Here is a 21,744-nt window from a genome sequence, read left to right on the forward strand (position 1 = left end):
TGTTTAGTTAGAATCTGTTTGTTGCACACCCGCCGGAAAATGTGACTGAGTTCCTGCTAAAACAGGAGTCTAAACAGTGAAGCGTGATATGTAAAAAGGATGGGGACAGTAACTCAAAGCAGTTTAATCCCAAGAAACAGGAGAGAACGGAGGTAAAGAAACAGGCAGTTCTAACTTTCTGCTTCAGTAAACATGAATTACGGCAATCTGTTTGCAGATCAAACTGTGAGCTGGAAAAACTGAGCTTTGCTTAAGAAGCACAGCATAAACCTAACGCTGCAGACACTGCTGATGGCTGACAGCATGCAGGGGGCCTTTCAGGACTAGTTTAAAAATGTGATGATGTTTTAGTTTGTATTTATGCAAAAATATTAAAAATTGTTCACAAACTTTTCCCAGCACTTCTTGTCTCAGTTTGAGAGAATTAAAATGAAGACGGTAGAGGCCTCTTTGTGCTTCCTCAGCTTTATCCACAGACCAGCAGCAGTCTGAGCTGCTTTATGAAGCAAAAATATTCAACCTTATCCTCTTCGGCTTCTCAGATGTACAGATCTGCTGCTTTTCTTTGTGTTCTCAAGGTGAGACATGTTTTCTGACACGCTGTAACTCCACAGTGTGTTCTTGGCTGTAATCTGATGAGAAAACGTGACCGAAGCCTGAGATTTCTGTGGGAACGCTCCTCCCACTGTCGTTGCAGGTGAAAGGCAGGGAGGTGTTTCCCACCTCACCGTCGCATGTTGAAGTGTTACCTTAAGCCTGTGGCTGCCTGATCATGTAATTGTTGTTTTTTTCTTTATGTTGAAGCCTCCAAAGGGGGGCGGGGGGTTAAAAAGGCTGATTTGATCCGTGCAGGAAGGGATAACCCGCTGTGAGTCTGTTCTCCCACGGCTCCACAGTCTCAGGTTTCTTCCCAGGTCTGTGATGTAACACCTCCCTTCGTAAACGCTTCACTTCCTCCCCGGTCATTTTGTGCATTTGCATCAGGGCGATCAGCTGTCAGACCCCATCAGTGTCCAAGCTCCCCGAAGACTGTGAGACGCTGCCAGGAGGGAAACTTGTGACCTTGCATGGTGAGGAGGTGCATAGTTAGTCACAGTCGCTTTGTTAGATTTGTTCGATTATGATTATTAGTCGTAAGTGTGGATCTGTCAGATGGGAGCAGTTGTTTATATCTCTGTGGTAAAGCTGTAAAAGTAACAGCGAACTTCACATATTTAACATGTCAAACACTATTTACTTTTTTTCATGTAATCTCCCAAAAAACTCTTTATATGAAACTGTTAGTACAAAACCCAAGAAAAATGGAGATTTGAGGGGTTTTGTTTTGTTTTTAGCAAAGTAAAGCCATTAAAATGTGAGTTTTGGCTCCCAAATGGTCCAAACTATGGATCATTTAGCCCACTGACACCAGTGAAATTGTAAACTATTTTAAATTTTTTGTATTTAAAATGCTCCAGAAAGCAACAACATGCTCCAGAGATCCAGCTCAGGGACTGTCAGCTGACTGACTGTGTCAGTTAAAGATGTCACTTGCCCTAATAATACACACTTTAAGCCTTGATACACCTGAACAGATGAATTAGGAATAAATTCACCTCCTTTGCGATTGTTATGAAGGCTGAAATTTAACAGTTTAACATGGGAGTCTATGGGGGCTGACTCACTGTTGGAAATGAAAAACGTGGCTCTAAGTTGTAGTCTTAGCTTTCACTTCAGAAATGTTGTTGGTTCTAAGAAAGCAGCTCCGCCTCTGTTTTAAGCTTAAAAATACAAATACAGCTACACATATTTCATATTCCAGCATTTAACCTCCTAAGACCTGAACTCTTTCATGGCATGCATTTTTAATTTCTCTTTGCTATTTGGGCTGATTGGAACCTGATGAATGTAAAAACAAAGAATTATGTGATTTTTTTTTTTTTTTTTACCTGATTTTTGTTTCTGAGAAAAATGAGATTCACATTTGAGGACATTCACATTAAATTTCAAACAGTGGCAGTATAATGTCCTCGTAAGTGGATATCACGCCCTTGTAGAGCACAATTTAGTATTTTGGTCTAGACAACCCAAAATGTGATGTCCACATATGTGGACGCCAGGTCCTGGGACGCTAACAGATCTCTTTACTGAGAAAACACACCAGTGTTCATCCATCTAAACTGTCCTCCTGCTCTCAGTGGAGCAGTTTGCATTAAACCCCTGGGAGTCATCAGTCCGACTGATAGTCTAGACCAGGGGTCGGCAACCTGCGGCTCCAGAGCCGCATGCGGCTCTTTAGTCCTTATACTGCGGCTCCGCGTGGTTTGGGAAAATAAATTAGTATTTAGCTGAAGTGTATTTTATTTATGTTAGTTCTTTTTAACTTGTAGTTCTAAATTGGAAGATTATTGTGATATTGAAATATAAAAATAAAATTATATTCTATTATTTTTTCATCGCTCAAAATAAGAGTCACACTCGCGGTCGCGGAAGCCGGTGTACCCGCCGAAACGCCGTGCATTTATCGAGACTTTCAACCCCAGGCAGGCCAATTATAGATCTTCGGATCCACATTATGTCAGCAGCTATTCTCCACCGTGAACTATGTTAAAGACAAACACCGCTCACGCCTGACAGATGACAGCTTACAGTCCTGCGTAAACTGACTTCGTACAGCCCCGATTAGCAGACGCTGTGCGCAGAGGTTCGGGACCATAAGTCTTATTGTAAACATATCACGGCAGACCGACGAAGTTTGCATGAACACGCTTTTCAGCATCTCTTTATTGACCACTTTTCACACACGGTTGCTGTACGCATACAGCCGGCTGTAGCTTTTCACCTCACAGCCCGACATACACCACCAACAACACAACAGCACAGATAGCGCAGACGTAAAGGCAGCTAGGCGTGATTGCGGGTGTCGCTCAGGTGCGTCCGCCTCCCCTGCAGCGGCGCTGCAGACCACGCCCCGCCGCACGCATTAACCTGGTAAAATACATATTTAGGCAGAATTTTGCAAATATCTATTTTTAATTTTTCAGCAGCATAGTGCTTTTTTACCAATTATTTTTTAAAAGTCAGGTCAAGGCTCCAACAGCCCAAAGGCGATATAAGGGTGGTGGCTGACAACAGTTTTTGTTTGCTACATGGATCATTTTAGTTCAGCTGGGTGTCTTTCCTTTTGTTATATTTCTTTAAGAGTTCAAAATGTGTTAATTACATAAATAAAATGTAATTTTCTCTGTAGCACTTCAAGGATTTCACAAGCAACACACCATAGTTGTTCACACAAAGCATAAAGGTAAAAAACAATATATACAGTGTTATCTTCATTTTAGATGTCAAAAAGTATTTGCGGCTCCCAGTGTTTTCTTTTGCGTGGAAACCGAGTCCAAATGGCTCTTTGGGTGTAAAAGGTTGCAGACCCCTGGTCTAGACACATCTCAGAGCTGCTCTGTGTGTAAAGAACTATGTGTTGGTGCTTTTTTTCATCTGTGTCCATCCTCTGAGCGTTTCTGTTTACTCTGTTTAAACTCAAGATGGTGTTTCTTAAGCAAACATTCAGGGTGTGCATGTAGTGATACTGAGGGCTTATTACTTTGCATCACTGTGAAAAAGCGTGAAGGGACAGATTTATATGAATGAAGACTTGTTGAGGCAGTTCATTTATTTATAGGCCGCTGAGATTGTTAGATATTTCAAAAATGAAGCAAAAATAAGACAACAGTGCAAGAAGAAGATAGAGTAAGAAATGTAGGAAATGATTCTTTAAACTGTTTTAAGTATTTGAAGAACTGATATTTTGTTATTTTTATTCTTGACCTTCTGCATGTCCGCGCTGTCTTCCTGTTTGCCCGTGTACTAGAAGAACGAGGATGTGAAAGGAAATGTGTTATGGCTCTAACTGTCAGCATAAAGTGTGGTAACTGTGCCATCTTGTGGAAGCAGAGCAGCTTTCTGACATATAATGTGCACGAGTATCTCCTTTGATCGGAAAACTGTTTAAACCAGACTGAGCAGTTTCTGCTGTCTGACCTTCAAGGTTATGCTGATGAATATAAATGAAGTTGACGATGACAGCAGGGGGAGTGTTTGTGTGTTTTCTCCCGAGGGGTTAAAGGTAGAGGTGCTCTGCTTGCATTCAGAGGGTGCATTTAACAGTCAACTGAAGTCACTCTGAGACACTCTCGGTCTCTTTAAAACGACGTGTTAAATTTGATTATCAGTCCTAAACATCTGAATCTTTGATCAGCATAGCAGTTAAAACAGTTGGTGTTTATTTATTGATTGCTGTTGTCTCTGGGAGGAAAACCCATGAGCCAATCAGAGCTCGGCTTATAGGTTTGTAAAAGAGACATGTTCTTTCATCTACTTTCTAAAAGAAAATGAACCTTGTGCTGAGCCTGGGTAATGTAGGGTTTTAAGTGCCATGTTTGTAGTTTGTAGCACCGTGTTGTTATCTGTTTTGTGATTGAGACAGAGGGATTGTTGAAATTTAAATGATTTAAAGCCAACAGCGTGTACTCCAGTGTTGATGAATCTATGAGTTGATTGAATGCTGATTGGCTGAAAAGTTGAACTGAAGAAGAAATGGAGCCATGGCCATATATTGGAGACTTTAATTGACATTTTCTGCTCACCTTTGTCGTCTTTGCACATGTGAGCCATGTGGCTGGCTTGGATGTTGTTTGTCATGCTACCTGTGTAAAGTGGTGGACGAAGCAGTGGCAGGTCTGGAGGCACGAGGGGGCGGGCAGGTCGGTCAGTATTGGTCTATGTATGATACGTTAGCTCAGAGATGAAGACCGCAGCAGGTCAGGCTCGCCTCAGACATGATTATGAATGATTGTGATGCTTTGATGGCGTTACAGTTTGTGCAGTCAGGGCTCAAAGCATCATCCATGCAGACCAGCAGTGTTGTTTGGTAACTTAAAGAAAAACCAACTCTTACATCACTGTGATGGTGCTGGGTTAACTGGGTCCTTCTCGCAGCTTCAGATCGCACTGAGAGAGCTTCAGAAGCAAATGTATTTTTCATGGTGTCTTTTATTTTGAAAAAAGACCAAATGCTCTATGCATTTGGTTCCTCTGTCTGACTTCCTGCCTTCCTCAGCAGCTCTCTGTGAAAGACGGTCACAACAGAGAGCTGTGGAATCACGAGAGCTGTCATGAGTGGACAGGATCAGCTCTGTCAGTCACATCTGAGCAGGAATGTGAGGAGGATTTTCCCTTCATGCCAAATGCTTGAACAAAATAGCACAACAAAACCTAAAAGAGGAATATGATATCACACAGATTTGTGAAGTGAAACAAAATGGGCCTTTCAACAACAACATGTGAAGAATTTCTCTTTTTATTATTATTTCGTAATAAGAACCTGATGGTTTATCATTATTTCTATGCGCAGTTAATTTTAGGTCCACCTTTAATGCGACTTCATCAAAATTCATTTCACACTGATGGCCGAGTTCTAATCGCACATAAGTATTTGCTCCTCCTTCAGGCCTTCAGTCACGCTTTCTCAGATTAATCTGATCCTCATATTTCACTTTATGTCACAAGATTTCGTGTATAGTGGGTATAGTGTGGGATTTAAAAAGTAAAGCTATGTTGTACTACAGTTACGGAACTCAGCTCCTGTATAACACTAATATAATAATAAGTCAATTATAATATCAATAAATCTGTATAACCTAAAAACAGCGTTGGGTCTCGTCCAGATCAGATGACAGATGACGCTAGAAACTGTTATTTTACACACAGACTCTGTGACATCACTCAGCCTCCCCCTGCTCCACCTCAGTGCTAACAGTGAAGTTTCTCACACGTGTGAAGCTGCAGTGACCTTGCTGAGATAAAGCTGCTGCTGCTGCTGCTGCTGCTGCTGTGGGCTGATGGAGGAACCTTGGTGGAGGTTCCATGCCTGACGTTAACGCCGACAGGTTACCGGCTTCCTATAGAGACAGACCCTCCCACTCTCCCACTCTCCTCCCTCTTTCCTGAGTCATCACGGCTCCGTAGCTGTCCCTCATCTCTAGCGCCGCCCACCAGCACCGCCTCCGCTCCAGAAACCGCAGGGGTTTGTCCCCTAAGCGACCCCTCCCATCTCCTCCTCTCCTCCTCCCATTGGTCTGCTCCTCCCCTCCCCTCCTTCCCTCCCGTCTCTATCACTCCTCTGTATCCCCTCTCTTCCTCTTCCTCCATCCTCTGTCCTCACTGCGAGCGTGTTTGGATTAGAGGACGAAGACGCAGAGGAAGAGCGTTTGGAAGCACATGCTCCCTGACAGGAGAGAGGGGGGAGGCTCGGCTTCTCCCTCCCCTCTTTTCTCTCCACAGCTGGAGGAAAAGATGTGAGGAGCACAGAGGAGCGGAGGACCACCTGACTGTCTGTCTGTCTGTCTGCCCGTCTGTCTGCCGGCATGCTGAGGAAACTGGTCTGCAGGCGGATCTGCTCCTGTAAGCTCCTCTTCCTCTGGACTAAATCAAATATCGATATCGATTTGTAGTAGCCATGATCGGTGATGAAGGTGCGGTGCGGGTACAGCTGTGATTCCAGGGGGAACGCGTGTGCCTGGTCTCGATCGTAAACACAGCAGGATTTTGTCTTTTCCTGGCCTGCTCCCTGCTGGATTGTTGTGTGGACAATACATAGGAAGTGATGTGTGTTAGGGTTCAGGTCAGGAAGCTGCAGGAGCAAGTGTGATGAGTAAACACTGAAACTTTTAATCTACTTGTGTGTGATCAGAGTGGAAGGACGAGCTGATAAAAACTCAGCCATGAAGAGCCATGAAGGTTAAATCTGATGTGAAAGGCTTCATTCTGTCGCCCATCCTCCTCTGATTCTGTAAATAATGTCTGTGGTGCACTTTGAGGGCTGTTGTCACCTCGTTTTCTTTGTCTCTGGCATTTTTAAGAATCCTCACACAAGTACAGATCATTAACCTCTGAAATCCACGAGGGCCTGTTTACTCTTATGTTTATGGTCACGTCTGTTCCTTTACTTAACAGGCATACCCACAGGCAGAGGTTAGAACTGAAGAATTATAAGGCTTGATTCAAAGCTGTGCTTCTTTAGGTTGTGGCTAAAATGTAACCTCAGTGGTTCACTGTTAGCCAGGTGGATGTTTGGACTGATGCACTGAAACTTTTCTGTACCGTTTGGTAACAATCTTTTATTTTCATGTCTGAGCAGGAAATATTCTGCCTCAGACACATGCTCACTGCTGGAAATCGTCTGTGTGTTTTAAGAGCCTGTGCCTGTGTTGAGTTTGAATGGACTGGTACTTTTACAGTCATCTTCTACTCAGTTTAAGCACTTATAGTACTTGCTTACAATAAGCCTCATTCACCCACACGCTCATACAAGTGCTTTCTTCATTCTGTACCTAAGCCCTTTTAACCTCACACTCGATTCATTATCTTTGCTGACATATGTCGGCATATGTCTCCTCCAGAGTTTTGATTAACAGATGACCCTTACTGAGTCAAAGCCGCAATGTTTAAAGTAAAAAGAAAAGATTCCTATAATTAGGGGCAAGCAGGTTAAAGACCGGCTAATGTCCGACCTGCAACTGGATCCTTGAACATATAAAAAACAGATTGTTGATCAGAAAGTAGCTTTACCGACGCAGGCTTTTCTTTTTTCCTTATGACACATCACCGAGGCTTTTACAAGGCTTTTCAACAGTAAGACATCACACTGGTGATGATGATACCCCTCTCAGAGAAGCCGTGATAAGATTAAATTCATCGATCGACAGAAAGCAAAGCGCCGTCCAAACATCTTCTTATGTCACGCTGTTAGTAGCTGTAGTTTCAGAGCTGCTGGGGGTGGATTTTCATCTGGTGCTAACATGTTTGTCACCGTCCTGGTCCTCTCTCGGTGTCGCGCTATGTTTGTGTTATCGTGCTGAACTTGAGGTGACAGGTGAGGCTGTGTTTTTCCCTCACACACACTCACAGTGTGTTATGCTGTGAGGAAGACCTCCAACCTGATGTCACATGACTGATGTGTTGGCTCAGCTCCCTGCTGCTCTGTGTGTGTTTGTGTGTGCACGTGTGTGTTGAAACTCTAAATAATGAAAAAGGATTGATTGCTGGCCTGGCAGATTCCTGTGCTGAGGGGGGCTCACGTGGCGCTCTGGCGTCCACCGCAGGAGACATCTGCACAGGGCTGGGCCTCTTTCAGCTGCTTCTTGTTGCTGTATTTTGGTTCAATTACTGATCAGTTCAAATGTAATAGATTATATTTATAATGATTAGAGGTGAAACAGATGGTTTGCTGGATATTCTCCAGATCTGGCCCCTGAATTGTGAGGATTTGTTGCCTGTTTGTTTTACATGACAGGAAGAGAAGACAAAGACATCGCCATGTGCTCTGCTCATTTCCACATCCACAATCTTTACTCTCAGAAAACTGGTTTTAATTAGTAATTAGATTACATGTAAGTTTTATTTAAAAGTACAATGTAAAATATTTAATTTAGTGGAATCTGATCAAATGACATTTGCTATTTAGCATATATTCAGTTTATACCAAACACATTTCCCTTAATGAATAATTTTGATAATATATATGTCAGCTGCATTTTACTCAGAATGATTGTTTCCTGTTTCTAAAGGGCAACAAATTATTTTATTAGTGTATTTATTTACTATGCTACCGTAGCTTTGCATGATTCACAATTCAAAATAATCCATACTTGTCTTATACTGGGCTGTCATGCTTTAGCTCCTCCTCTAATATTTTTTACTTTCAAAACTGGGCCTTGTAAACAGCAGGTAGGTGTCTGTATAATTAGGGATATATGCTTCTTTTTGTGGGATCAGTCTCATGTTTTTGCTCAGTGGCATCATACAGATCTGAGAGTAACTGGAAAAAAAAAACTGAAAAACTGAGCACGTAAAGAACTTTGAGGCTCAGTGGGTTTATGTGTACATACACTGACATCATTAATTAAATATATATTTGGCATTATAGCAGTGTGTAACTAGCTGGACTAAAACATTTGTTTGTTAAAGATAAGTAATAAAAATACTCAGTATGACCCGTGTCCATTTATTATATCTATAATGATGTATGACAGCAACAAATATTCACATTGGAGAGTCTGAAACCAGCGGATTGTCTCATAAATGATCATTTATATGCGATAATGTGTCAGTATCAAGCAGGGGAGATAAGGGAAACCATCAGCGTGACTCTCTGATGAAGCAAAGCTTTTATATGTTTATAATAATCATAAAATCTGAGAGTGTGGAGGATACATGTAGTCAGTTTTCAGATGGTTGCCCTGAGGATATGAGTTGGTCCTCCTGTGGTCGCTCTGGCTGGGAACACAGGGCTAATTGTTGTCTTTATTGTCAGGGCATTGTGTCTCTGACCTGCTGCCCTCCTCGCCATTACCAGCTCGCTAATTCGGTGTTACAGGAATGCGAGTTATGCCCTCTGCGTCAGCTGAAGTCCAATTGCAGAAATGTCAGAGTCCTCCTGCTGCGCCGCATTGTTTGGATGCTCGGCAGTGGCGTTTTTCTTTGTGAGAACTTTGTTGTTCAGTCACATGACTGTCCCTCTCTTTTCTTCCTCCCCAACAGACAAGAACTTCGAGGACGATGACTCGGTGGATGGTGGCCGCTCCTCGTCCTCGTCCAAAGGAACCTCGCTGTCCGGGAGGAAGGCGGTGAGCATGGGTTCATTTCGACGCCCTGCCTCTGCCTCCAGCAGCAAGTCTGCAGGTCAGAACCACCACATCTCCACCCAAATTTATTCACGAGGATGTAAAAAAAAAAATAAGATGACATTTTTTTATGTAAGAAGGGCAAAATCCAGGTGTGTTTTGTGGATCTGTAATTCTTTCTGCTGTGTTTTCTGCAGGGAGGGATGGGTCCAGTGCTGGAGCCGTGGATGAGGAGGACTTCATCCAGGCGTTTGAAGATGTTCCCACAGTGCAGGTTAGTACATATGTGACATGTACTTCAAACTGCTGACCGTCTCCATCTGCAGGGAGTAAGACTCCTGCTCGTGTGTGGACCTTCTCCTCTCTCTCTCCTCCATCAGATCTACTCTAACAGGGAGGTGGAGGAAGCCATGACGAAGATTCGAGACGTGCTGTCGGACGACAAGCGGGACTGGGAGCTGAGAGTGGCAGCTGTAAGAACATGTCCTGACCTTGGCCCTCGCCTCAGTTTGAAATATCAGTGAAGGTGTGTGTGTACTGAACTTTTTTTGTGCTCCACCAGCTGAAGAAAGTGCGTTCGTTGCTACTGGCCGGTGCACCAGAGTTCGACGGCTTCCTGCAGCAGCTGCGTCTCATGGAGGCGGCGTTCAAGCTGTCTGCCAAGGACCTGCGATCTCAGGTGGTGAGGGAGGCCTGCATCACTCTGGGGTAAGGCACATGGCTCACTTGATTTGGACCTCACAAGACAAAAGAAAAGGAAAATAAAACCAGGCTGATCGTCTCCTCCTGCCTGTTATTAGTGCACAGCTGAAATGAATCCATCTGTCTTCCTCTCCATCCATCAGACACCTGTCGTCAGTGCTCGGCAACCGGTTCGATCACGCAGCAGAGGCCATCATGCCAATACTCCTCAACCTGGTCCCCAACAGTGCCAAAGTCATGGCCACGTCCGGCGTGGCCGCCATCCGTCTCATCCTCCGAGTACGTGCGATGAAGCAGAGGCTGCGAGCGGTTTCGATGCTGATCATTGACTATGACATTTAAGGAAGAAAAAGCTTAACTTTAAATCTGTTAAATCTTCATCCATGCATGGTCTGACTTAGCTGCTCTATCTGATCTGAACATGTTCTCCAGACATAACAATGTTAGCCTGATGTCATAACAGGATGGATTTCGCAGAAAATTTGATCCTGCAAATCACATTTCATGTCCAGAAGAAAAGACTTGACTGTTGTCAGATGGAACAAATTTCTTTTTAGATGAATTCAAATGCAGGAGCTTGTCTGTCTGAAGTAAATTAAGAGAGTTCCTTCTGCCTTGTTCTCAACAGCACACACACTACCCACGCCTCATCCCCATCATCACGAGCAACTGTACCTCCAAATCTGTGGCTGTGCGAAGGTGAGACACACTCACATTTTTTCTTTGATCGTTTTTGTCTTTATAATTGTTTCATAATATTTTAGTGTGGTTTTATTTTTTTCCAGTTTCTCCTTTGAGTTCAGTTTGTTTTATTATAGTTTTTATTATTATAATTATATGTTTATATTTATCATTAATTTATTATTGTTTATGGTATTTTTTATCATGTTTATTTTTGATTCATGTTGTCTTTGTTTAATTTCTTTTATTTTTATATGTAGTGTTGTGTTTTTAGTTTTTTCCTTTATTTTTGTGTTTTCTATGTTTTGTTTTTGTTTTCATACATATGTAATTTCTTTTTTAAGTATTTTTCCTTTTTTATAGTACTACTACTATAGTAGTAGTAATTTTTATACATGTCCGTATTATGTAAATTATGTTATTTTAATACTTATTTATTTTCTTAATTATAAACATGTTTTATTATTATTATTTCCTCTTTTCTTGTTTTAATTTTATCCCAGTATTTTCTTTTAATTAAGCTTTTTTATTACATTTATATTCATGTGTTTATGTTATATTTTCATATATTTTATTAATATTTGTTTACATTTTTAATTGTGAATTTATCAACTTTTTTTTTCCTTTTATTTCACTCTAATATTTTTTTCTAATTTAGCTTTATTTTATATATATTTCAATTTCATTTGTATTTATTTGTTTTGTAATATTTTTTATGTATTTCTTTCTTGCAAAATTTTTACATTGATTTAGATTTTAATATTCATGGTTATTTCAAAAATAATTTGATTACTTTCTTCCTGTTTGCAGGCGCTGCTTCGAGTTCTTGGATCTGCTGCTGCAGGAATGGCAGACGAGCTGTCTGGAGAGGTGAGGAAAAATAGAACAGTGGGTCAGCTGATGGCAGGGGTTCACAGTTTTAGTTGGATTAATGGTTAGTAGTATTTGAGGCGTGCCTTCAGCACTAACTGTGTGTAAACTGTGGAATACGCAGAGAGCCATGCAGTAAACAGAAAACAATAGCAGTGACAGTGATTTGTGGGACACTCGGAGCGCTACACGCTACCTTGTGAGGAAATGCGACACCGGCCGGGTCAAGGTCTGTCTCAGCGGTTTCCATGGCAATGCCGGGGGATCTCTGTCTGCCACCAAAAAGCTCTTTGTGTTTCCACCCGGCTGCTTCCTGCAGCCGCCGCCGCCAGGGAGAAACCCGAGCTGACCCCTCAGTGTCAGGGGAGCGCTCTGGTTCTCATCGATCACTCAGTCAGAGGCTGTCTGTGTGCGGATCTGAGTCATTGAGCTACAAATCAGTTTTACTAAGAGAAAGGACTAAAAATGTTTTAATTTGAGAAAATTAGGTCTTTGATTTGAACCTCAGTACCTTTCTTTAGGTTTTGTTATTAAAAACAAGCTGTGATCGCTTTACTTTTTCCATCAAATTTAAATTATTTGGTAACGTTCTCTAGGCAACTGCCTCCTGTTGCACATTCAGCACAAACTGAGCAACATCCCTAAATATTGATTAATAGAGCTGTAAGAGACTAAAGTGCCAGCAGAGCTGATGGAGTGTAGACTGCACAGCAGATGGCAGTTTAAAGGTCACTGCTGCAGTTAATGCTGGGACGTGTGCAGGCTGTGACTCTTCCTGTCATTACAGCTGTGAGATAGTGCTGCATGCATGGTGGTTGAGTTTGACCATGCTGAATGACGGAGTAGTTTGGCCTGTTTTTTCTTCACTGACTGTACTTAATGTTAACGCCACTGAAACTTTGAGCCACAGTTATCTCAGCGGGACGCAAAAGTGGCAGCAAAGCTAAAGCAGCTGTAACAGTCATTAAGCTGATAAAATAATAAATATTAATAAAATATCCTAAATCAAACTTTAAAGGTTTTAGGGTGGCAAAACCCTAAATTTTTATAAAGTTTCATTTAGCTAACCATGTGTCCCTAAACCTGCTTATTTTCAGCCTGAAAGGCTTTGGGTATTGTCGACACCATATATGTATGTATGTATAAAACACATCTTAACAACAAGGAACACTGAGGATGGAGAAAAGAAATCAGCACACAAATAAACACGCGCATGTTCAAGCATTGTTTGCCTGTCAATGAAAGCAGGTACACGAACAGTTTTCCTGTTCTCCTCCCCCTGCAGGCACGGCACAGTTTTAATGGAGACTATAAAGAAAGGGATCCATGATGCAGATGCTGAGGCTCGCTCTGTGGCCAGAAAGTAAGTCTGAGCACACTCGCACCTTAAACCTACAGAAACAAAGGAAAAGGACATAAAAGCAGAATGTTTATCAGCCTGTGCCCTAATGGAGGTTTGTGGCCCTCTGGCTTGATGTTGCAGGTGTTACTGGAGCTTCCACAGTCACTTCAGCCGGGAGGCGGAGCAGCTGTTCCAGGGCCTGGAGTCGTCCTATCAGAAAGCTCTACAGGCTCACCTGAGGAGCGGCGACAGTCTGATGTCACTGCCCGCCTCTGACCGCTCCTCCTCCTCTTCTCAGGAGAGCCTCAAGTGAGACTTCCTCTCCTCCTCCCTGATTGATCAGTTTGACTAAAGTCATAAAGGGAGAAAAGGTTTTAGTCTTTGTGGCCCTTCATCTAGTTTTTTGACTAACTCACATCTCTTTATCTTCTCACAAAGAGAAAAACACAAGGATGGAAGACTAGTTCTCACCCAATAACATATCTTTAATGTAGAAATAATGGAAACATCTAATCTATGTGTAGTTTTCTGCTCCTGGACTGATTATTGATCTATTTGCTGTCATAGACTAAATAGAAATGACTGCATTAAGCTGTTTAAGCTTAAACTTGTCCTGTAGTCACATACAGTAGTGCTGCTGCCACACCAGCCCGCTCATTCGTTTCGAATGAATTTCTGCCTTTGCAGATCACTTTCTTGCTCCCGTCTCTTTCCTCTCTGTCACTTGACTCCTGTCTCATTAACATATTCAGGGCCTCATTGATCTTTGTGCCGTCCACGTCTAATAAAAAGCTGCTGTGTTGATGTGTGTGCGCCGCGGATGAGCTGTTTGTCACAGATGGTCTTTTTTTTTAAAAGATGTGATTTACAGCAGCAGAGAGTGTAACTAATGTAACTAAGCCGTCCTGCTGATGAGGTGGGATCATGATATTACAGTGTGGTATTCTGTCACACATTTGAATACGTACAAAATGCAGTTTTTAAATGATGATTTCATTTATTAAAGTAAAATGTATCCAACCTACCTCGCCCTGTGTGAAGAAGTAATCAATTCATACACTGAAGAAGTGGCCGAGTCGAACTCTGGACTTAAATCCGATTGAAATGTTTTGGCCTTAAACGGGCTGTTCATGCTGGAAAACCCTCCAATGTGTCTGAATTAAAACAATTCTACAGAGAAGAGTGGGCCAGAATTCCTCCACAGTGATGTGAAAGACTCATTGTCAGTTATCACAAACACTTGTTTGCAGTTCTTGCTGCCAACGGTGGAACAACCAGTTATTAGTTAAAAAAAAAGAAATCAGGAAAACAGTGAATACTTTTCCACAGCGCTGTAAATGCAGGTCAATCAGTGTTTCAGTCTCATGTCAAAGGGTTTTTGTTTTGACACAAAGGAGCAGCACTGGCAGCTTTTTGGGGGAAGTCTTGAATGATTTTGTGACAGTTGATATCTCACACTTACCATTTGTTTGCTGTTCTAAACAAGCTTCTCTCTTTCGCTTCTTTCCTCCACAGTCGACCTCTGTCTGCAAAAAGCACTGTTGGGAGCAGCTCAGCCCGATGTAAGGACTGTTTGTTTGGCTCTTCTGTTCATTTAGAAAAACCTAAATCTGCATGCAGCAGATGATCTCCTGTCATGTTTCTTTGAGCTTTAAGAGGAGCATGTATTTGTCTAGTGTGTGTTCCTCAATAAAAGCTCTGTTATCACCTAAATGCAAGAATATTCGATTTATTAAAGCAAAAAAGGCACCAGAGGTGATCTAATCTGATCTGTCTCTGATCAAGTTGATTTGCCGTTAAACAGTTTGACTTTATCGGTCCTTCTCCAGCCAAACCCGCCCACACCTCCAGGATGCCGGCTGCCGCCTCCTCCCCCGGCTCACTCCAGCGCTCCCGCAGCGACGTGGACGTAAACGCCGCGGCCAGCGCCACCGCTCGCACGAGGATGCCTGCCGTACCCTCCACTGCGCCGTCGTCGGCCTCGCCCTTCAGCTCTGCCTCGGCGCTGCCTCCTGGATCCTACGCTTCACTGGGTGAGACAGCCGCTCACGTTGCAGTTATCCTGCTCCACACTCTGCTGTTGCTTCTAGCTGCAAACTGGACCAGCAGCTCCACTTATAGCAACGTATTTAACCTAAAAGCACGACCACGAGCACAGGCCGATTTATGCAAAAATCACAGAGCACACTTTATAAAAACAAAAAACAAAAAGATGGCTCAAAAGTTCACACAACAAAAACTAAAATAACAGCTTGTAGTAAAAAAATCACCATCTGCTGTTTGGTGCTAATGAAACCCAAACAAATACTTTGAATAATTGCATTTATTCACCTTCAGATTCTGCTGCTTTTTATATAATTTGATGTCTTTCAGGCAGCAGGTCTTATGATCAGGATCAAGATGCTATTTCTATTTTTTCATTATATAATTGTCATGTTGGCTGATAATACGATTACTGAATCAATCTCAAATAAATAAATTGGTGTGGGCTGTTCATGCATTTGTCTCAGGTTGATCTGATCTGATGATAAGCATCCAAATCAAATTTGCCGTGTATGCCACCCTCCCACCACCACCCCTCCTCCGCCCCTCTAAAGCCTAACCTGTTGACCCTAAACCCTGTTGTGTTTCTCCCGGCCTCGCTCGCTTGTCAGACGGTTCGTGGTCTGTTAACGCAGACGGTAAGCTGTGTGGGTGTGGTGGGTGTTTTACCTCCATCAGTTCTGTAATGGTGGTCATCTGTAATGGAAATGTCAGTGCATGGACTGTCTGTGCATGGTTTACTCCAGCTTCTCACACACGCGCACACACACACCTGGAAAACTACCAACCTGTGCGGTTACAAAGACAAATATGAGTTACAAAGAAACCTGTGAGCAGCACGAGATTTTCCCCGTCGTAGCTTCTGCTTTGAGTCTGAAGTTGTTTTACGATCACTTGCAGTTTTTCCTTGCTTGAGAACAGAGTCAGCTGATTGTGTAAATAACTGATTCTGCTCCTCAGCTGTAGTTTTGACATGTAGATAAATGTAAAGCATCAGAATGAAAAAATCAGCGTTTCCTGTCCTGAGAAGTGCAGTGTTAGTCCTCTATTAGTCGGCCTGCAAACAGCTCAGACTTCACTGTCTCTGAAGTCCCGCTCTGGCTGTCAGTACGTGGAGGCTTGAACTGCTCTCTGTGTGGTCAGTAAACAAAATACCTTCCTGTGCTGGTGTCCGTAGGGTTTCATCCTGTAATTCACATCCCTGCATGGTGGTGTCAGATCTGTCAGAAATAAGAGGAACAGCCTGTGATGTTGTGGCTGTTGTGGCTCCTTTAATTCAGCCCTCAGCTGCAGAGCAGACTGAATTCACTTCTTTGTGTCTAGTTTGAAAACAAATAAACCTAAAACTCTTCACTGTAGCCATCGTTTGAGCTTTACGTGCTGTTGTGGCTCCTTTTACTGTTCACATTAACCTTTCAGCCTGTGAGTAACTGACTTACAGATATTTTCGTGCTGCCTTTTTTTGGAAGACTTCACAAACGTGCGTCTCTGTGGCCTCGGCCAATGTTAAACTTCCACAGTCTCTGTGTTGACAGAAAGCAAACAGAGAGACGGGCGTAGTTACTGATGAAGAATGCACTTCATCGCTGGCTGTGACGCAGATGCACACTGTGGCTGAAGGCTTCCTGGGCACAGGTTGTGATTGATGTATACTTGAAAAGACAACAGAAAAAAAACACACAAAAGAGTCTCCTGATCCTCGCTGTGCCTCCAAAGCAGAAGCAGTGCCGACCTGCTGAGGGCACTGGTGGATGCTTTATCACCCCGTCTCTGTCACCCAGGCTCTGACACTCGTCTGGCTGTAACACCTGCCCATCAGCGAACATGGAGACCATGAAAAACTGTCCTGCTTTCAGTTTTCTTCCACTTCTTGGCTTTTGCAGCTGTTATGACATGGCCTTCGTTGTTCTATGTCAGAGCTCAGGATGTTTGTATCCACAGATTAGGGAAAAAAAGCTTTCTCTGCAGTGCATGAAGCAGCTGCTCAGACTTTCTAGTGATTCCTGGAAGCAGAGGACACACTTGCATCTACAGACATGTACAAAAGCAGGACTGCAGTCAGTCATGTGTCTCTGCTCGTATTTGATCAGGCAGACGAATCAAACAGAAGCAGCCTATAGACACACAGAGCTCCTAATGTAGGAGAGGAGGAGGTTATGGGGTGCTGAGTGGACCCAAATGTAGGACATGTGACCCAGATGGAGTTAGGCAGGACTCCCAACCAACGCCAGCTGTATTTACTATGTGTGTGTATATGTGTCTCTCCTTTACTGTGAACTTTATAACGTCATTGTTCCTGAGTCTTTGCACCAGTTCACTCACATTACAGCTCGTTAACCCGGAATGAAAGGTTGTTGGTGACGTGTTGAGACTTCCGAGCACGTCTGCATGAGGCACAGATTCCTCTCCGAGTCTGTAAATGTTGTGGCGTCTTTATATCTCCTCCATCTGTTTCTGTCTCCACATTTGAATCTGGCAGCTGAGACATTAGAGAAACAATTTGTTCTCAGTGACCAATAAACGCTTGTCATGTGACCCCTGCTACCCACAAAAACACCTTTAATGTTACCGTCCGCTGTCTTTATGGATTTAAAGCTTGTGTTCATGGATGACAGACTCTGTGTTTCTCTGGTCTTCAGGATGATCTGTATGGTTTTCCTCCCTTCAGTCCTCTGTTCCTGCATGAAGCACACATGTAGGAAGTGTCACAGCAGTCTTAAGACTTCAGTGTGTTTGAGCTTTTGTCTTCCTCCGTCTCTGCCTCTGCAGGTCGAGTTCGAACAAGGAGGACAAGCTCAGGAAACGGTCCATCAGTGACAGACACACGGGGCCGGAGTCGAGGGAAAGTCGTCTCTCAGTCCCAGCGTGAGTAACTCTGCTGCTTTTTTTAGTGATATAGATCAAATTTAGATATCAGTCTGTTCAAATATATAGAGAAAATGTAAACGTTTTTTTCTTAAATAACATTTCTGTGACTAAAAAATGGATTTGTAACTACTTTTCTAATCTTATCACTTATTTGGAAACCTAAACAAAGGTGTGACAGACATATGAACTGGTTCACCGAAATATGTCTTCCTGTGTTTCAGCTGGGAGTCGGTCAGGCTCTCCCGGGCGGCTGCTGAGCTCCACCTATGGCCGGATCCCCAGGCCCACCATGGGCACCGGTGCCACCGCCGCCGCCACGGGTAGCACCTCGACAACCAGCCTGACCGACAAGAGCCGACCTCGAGGTCACCGCAGCCAGGGCTGCAGCCGAGAGACCAGCCCCACCAGATCAGGCACGGGTATGGGAGGGAAGACAGACACATTTAAAAATGAAAGCATTTTTTTTTTTTTTAAACACAGGTTTGGGAGCATTTGTGAAGGAGTTCAAGTTAAAAAGTGGAAAAAGAATTACTGAAAGTAAAAATCTGAGAACTTTGTATAAATATGATGCTGTTTGAAACAGTAAAGATGGTCAGAATTGGCAGATCGGACTCCTTGTATGTGAGTCGACCTGCACGCTCGACTGGAGGCGAAAGATCTTCCTGGTTCCTCTTCCTGATGCTAACACCTGCTGCCTCCCCGCTCTCTGTCTCTGTCTCGCTCTCCTGCCTGACTCACTAACCGTCTCTGCTGGGCTTCAGGTGTGTCATGTCTGCCTAACCTCTCCTCCCTGCACCGCTCTCTGTCTGTCTGTGTGTCCGCCTCTGCAGCCCGGAGTCGCATCCCTCGACCGAGCATGAGTCAGGGCTGCAGCCGCGAAACCAGTCGCGAGAGCAGCCGCGACACCAGCCCGGCGCGGGGCTTCTCCCCCCTGGGTGAGTATGGTATCAAAGACTGAAGGCTGAGACAATCTCAAACGTCTGTCTGACTAAATCCTTACTTTTCCTGCTTTTTTATTTGCATGCTCTCTGTCTAATTGTTGCCTTTTAAGTTCCTCTGTAAAATAACATCCTCACTCCTGGTCTCTCCTTAACTTTGCGTCCTCCTTCAGCGTCCCGCCGTCACTCCCGTTCCACCAGCGCCCTGTCCTCTGCAGAGTGCTACTCAGGTGACCAGTGGAGCAGATTTAAACAGATAACGAAAACAAAAGTGGCTCAAAGCTTCCTGCCTCACCCTGCATGGCCAAAGTCGACTCTGCCTCCTGTGGTCAGAGTGGGAAGTAATCAATAATCAGTCAGATATTGGAAACCTTTACAGAGCAATCAGATGCAACCTCCAGCCACAGATAAACCTTAAAGATGCTTAAGTGAAGTTTCCCACTCTGGTGCACGTAAAGCAGTACATCTCATTCACCTACAGGGGGCGGTACTAAACCAGTCTGGCCTGCTCCTTACAGTCATAGTCATGTTTATCGCTACCAGGGGTGTAACGGTTCTGAATCAGGGTGCAAACGTTCGCAGTCTCCTGCCTCCACTCGGTAAATCTGTCAGATAAATATAAGCAGGTGCAGCTTGAAGGTGGAATACTCTGTGCCAGAGTACAACATACTCACAAAAACAGTCAAGATTCTCTAACAAAGTTCCTCGTTTTTGTTTATTAAACTCATCATTATGAGTTGGGCTGTCGGTGGGCTGTCGGCATGGTGAAAGCTAAAGATGCTTCAATTAAAGAGAAAACTGGGAATACTTAATTCATTATCAGCTGATCATGCCTGTGATAAAACAAATACTTGCCCGTATGTTTTGTAATTAACCTGACTATGGATCAAGCGAATCGTTACACCCCTACCTGTTGCTATGAAACGGCTACAGGAAACAGGAGTTCACGCTTGTAAATATTGAAGATAAAGTTTTGCTTCTCCTTCAGTTTGTTTTTTGTTTTTTTTTGCAGAGCATCATGAAGTTTATTTCTCTCATGCAGTTTATGGAGTTTGTTATTTTTCACATTTTTTATCGAGCGCTGCTGGGTTTTACTTCTGGAGCTCCGCTTGTGTTTTGCATTTCTTTGTATTTGAGTTGATTAAACAGGCTGCTTGCTGCTCAGATCTGGACTTGTGTTATATTATATTACATTCAAACAGCCTCTCTGCTCATCACTGTGGGTTTGGTCTGGTTTAAAGCAGTTACTTAAAAATTTGCAACCTGCACAGGTAAATAACACAAATTCTTCTCATGTAATCTGAGCTCATTAAATTGTCTGAATTCACGAAAACGGGACCAAGACTCACGTCACTGTTATTGATCATCAGTTCTACATGAAGGAGATGTTTCTGTTTAATATTGAGGCGTGCCTGTGGATTTTAAAGCCTCTGTAATCAAACTGCTTCTCCTCCTCTGACCTCCTCCCATCAGACCGGCTGTCCCATCAGGCTCGGATCTCTGCCTCAGTCAATGCCATGAGGATCCTCAACACGGGCACCGAAGTCGAGGCTGCAGTCGCCGATGCTCTGGTGAGAACAGAAAACTGTTTTTGCCTTAATGTGATTACAAATGTGAATCAAAGATGTTGTCACAGCTCTTTCAGCTCTGTGTTAATGCCCTCTCTGCTCTTTCTCTCTGGACTTTGTACATTTCAGCTCTTAGGAGACTCGAGGAGTAAGGTACAGGTAGATCTCACCTGTCACTGCATGCAGAGCATGAGCTGTGCACACTGACTTTCACGTTTTAAACATGGATGCAGTGATTTGCTTTATTTCAAGTTGTTTTAGCTTGATAAAAGTTGCTTATCGCTCCATTAAAAGCAGCATGTTGATATGGACTCACAAGAGAGGGGGAAAAACCCCAAAGTAACCTCATCCATCTCATGCGATGACACCAGAAGCATCCATGAGTCTGCCTGTGTAGCTGCATGCTACTTCTTCTGACAGCTGAACATTTACCCTGTGAAGTCTCGTCTTTACACTTAGCCTCTCTCATCTCCTCTCTGATGTAGCGGAGGCCAGTGAGGCGGCGGTTCGAGTCGCCGGGGATGTACTCAGACGACGACGCCAACAGCGACGCCTCCAGCGCCTGCTCTGAGCGCTCCTACAGCTCACGTAACGGCGGCGTGGCGCCGCACTACCTGCGCCAGACGGAGGACGTGGCGGAGGTGCTGAACCACTGTGCCAGCGCCAACTGGTCCGAGAGGAAGGAGGGACTGCTGGGACTGCAGAACCTGCTCAAGAGCCAGAGGATGCTCAGGTGGGTGTGCCAATGGTGGAAAACAGGTCTGAAAAGCTCCACCTCTGCAGGTTTGAGAACTTTTGGTTGAGGTAAAGAGGCGGTGGATAAGGTTTAATCGTAAGGAAACATGCTGGGTTATGAATTTAATGTCAGGAGTTTTGTTAAAGAAGGGTTTAATAAAAGAAACCTTGTAGTCTTTGTAGACTTCTAATCAACCTTGTACCTTGATGCTGACAGTCAGCAGAAAGGTTAAAGCAGAGAGATTTTAGTGGTCAGTCCAGGCTGAGATCCAGAGGCTGTGTTTTCAGCACACTCTTACTTCTGTTCAGATCTATTTCAGCTACTGGAAATGCACTGT

At 43.6% G+C, this 21,744-nt stretch overlaps 1 protein-coding gene across 1 annotated transcript in view; it reads left to right on the forward strand.

Moving 5' to 3' along the window:
• LOC102794459 (CLIP-associating protein 1-B-like) overlaps positions 1-21,744 on the forward strand; it is a 52,161-nt gene that overhangs the window by 16,390 nt on the left and 14,027 nt on the right. Inside the window, exons 9-27 of the mRNA XM_087836699.1 lie at positions 9,577-9,717; positions 9,857-9,933; positions 10,040-10,132; positions 10,222-10,367; positions 10,505-10,640; positions 10,990-11,060; positions 11,853-11,912; positions 13,198-13,275; positions 13,396-13,563; positions 14,770-14,816; positions 15,084-15,287; positions 15,909-15,935; positions 18,067-18,162; positions 18,387-18,584; positions 18,996-19,100; positions 19,277-19,333; positions 20,577-20,674; positions 20,801-20,824; positions 21,157-21,404. Coding sequence (XP_087692825.1) covers positions 9,577-9,717; positions 9,857-9,933; positions 10,040-10,132; positions 10,222-10,367; positions 10,505-10,640; positions 10,990-11,060; positions 11,853-11,912; positions 13,198-13,275; positions 13,396-13,563; positions 14,770-14,816; positions 15,084-15,287; positions 15,909-15,935; positions 18,067-18,162; positions 18,387-18,584; positions 18,996-19,100; positions 19,277-19,333; positions 20,577-20,674; positions 20,801-20,824; positions 21,157-21,404 — 2,074 coding nt within the window. The remainder of the gene's footprint in view (positions 1-9,576; positions 9,718-9,856; positions 9,934-10,039; positions 10,133-10,221; positions 10,368-10,504; positions 10,641-10,989; positions 11,061-11,852; positions 11,913-13,197; positions 13,276-13,395; positions 13,564-14,769; positions 14,817-15,083; positions 15,288-15,908; positions 15,936-18,066; positions 18,163-18,386; positions 18,585-18,995; positions 19,101-19,276; positions 19,334-20,576; positions 20,675-20,800; positions 20,825-21,156; positions 21,405-21,744) is intronic.

Source organism: Neolamprologus brichardi, chromosome 23, assembly GCF_056152115.1.
Source record: "Neolamprologus brichardi isolate AB-2024 chromosome 23, ASM5615211v1, whole genome shotgun sequence".
NCBI lineage: Eukaryota > Metazoa > Chordata > Actinopteri > Cichliformes > Cichlidae > Neolamprologus > Neolamprologus brichardi.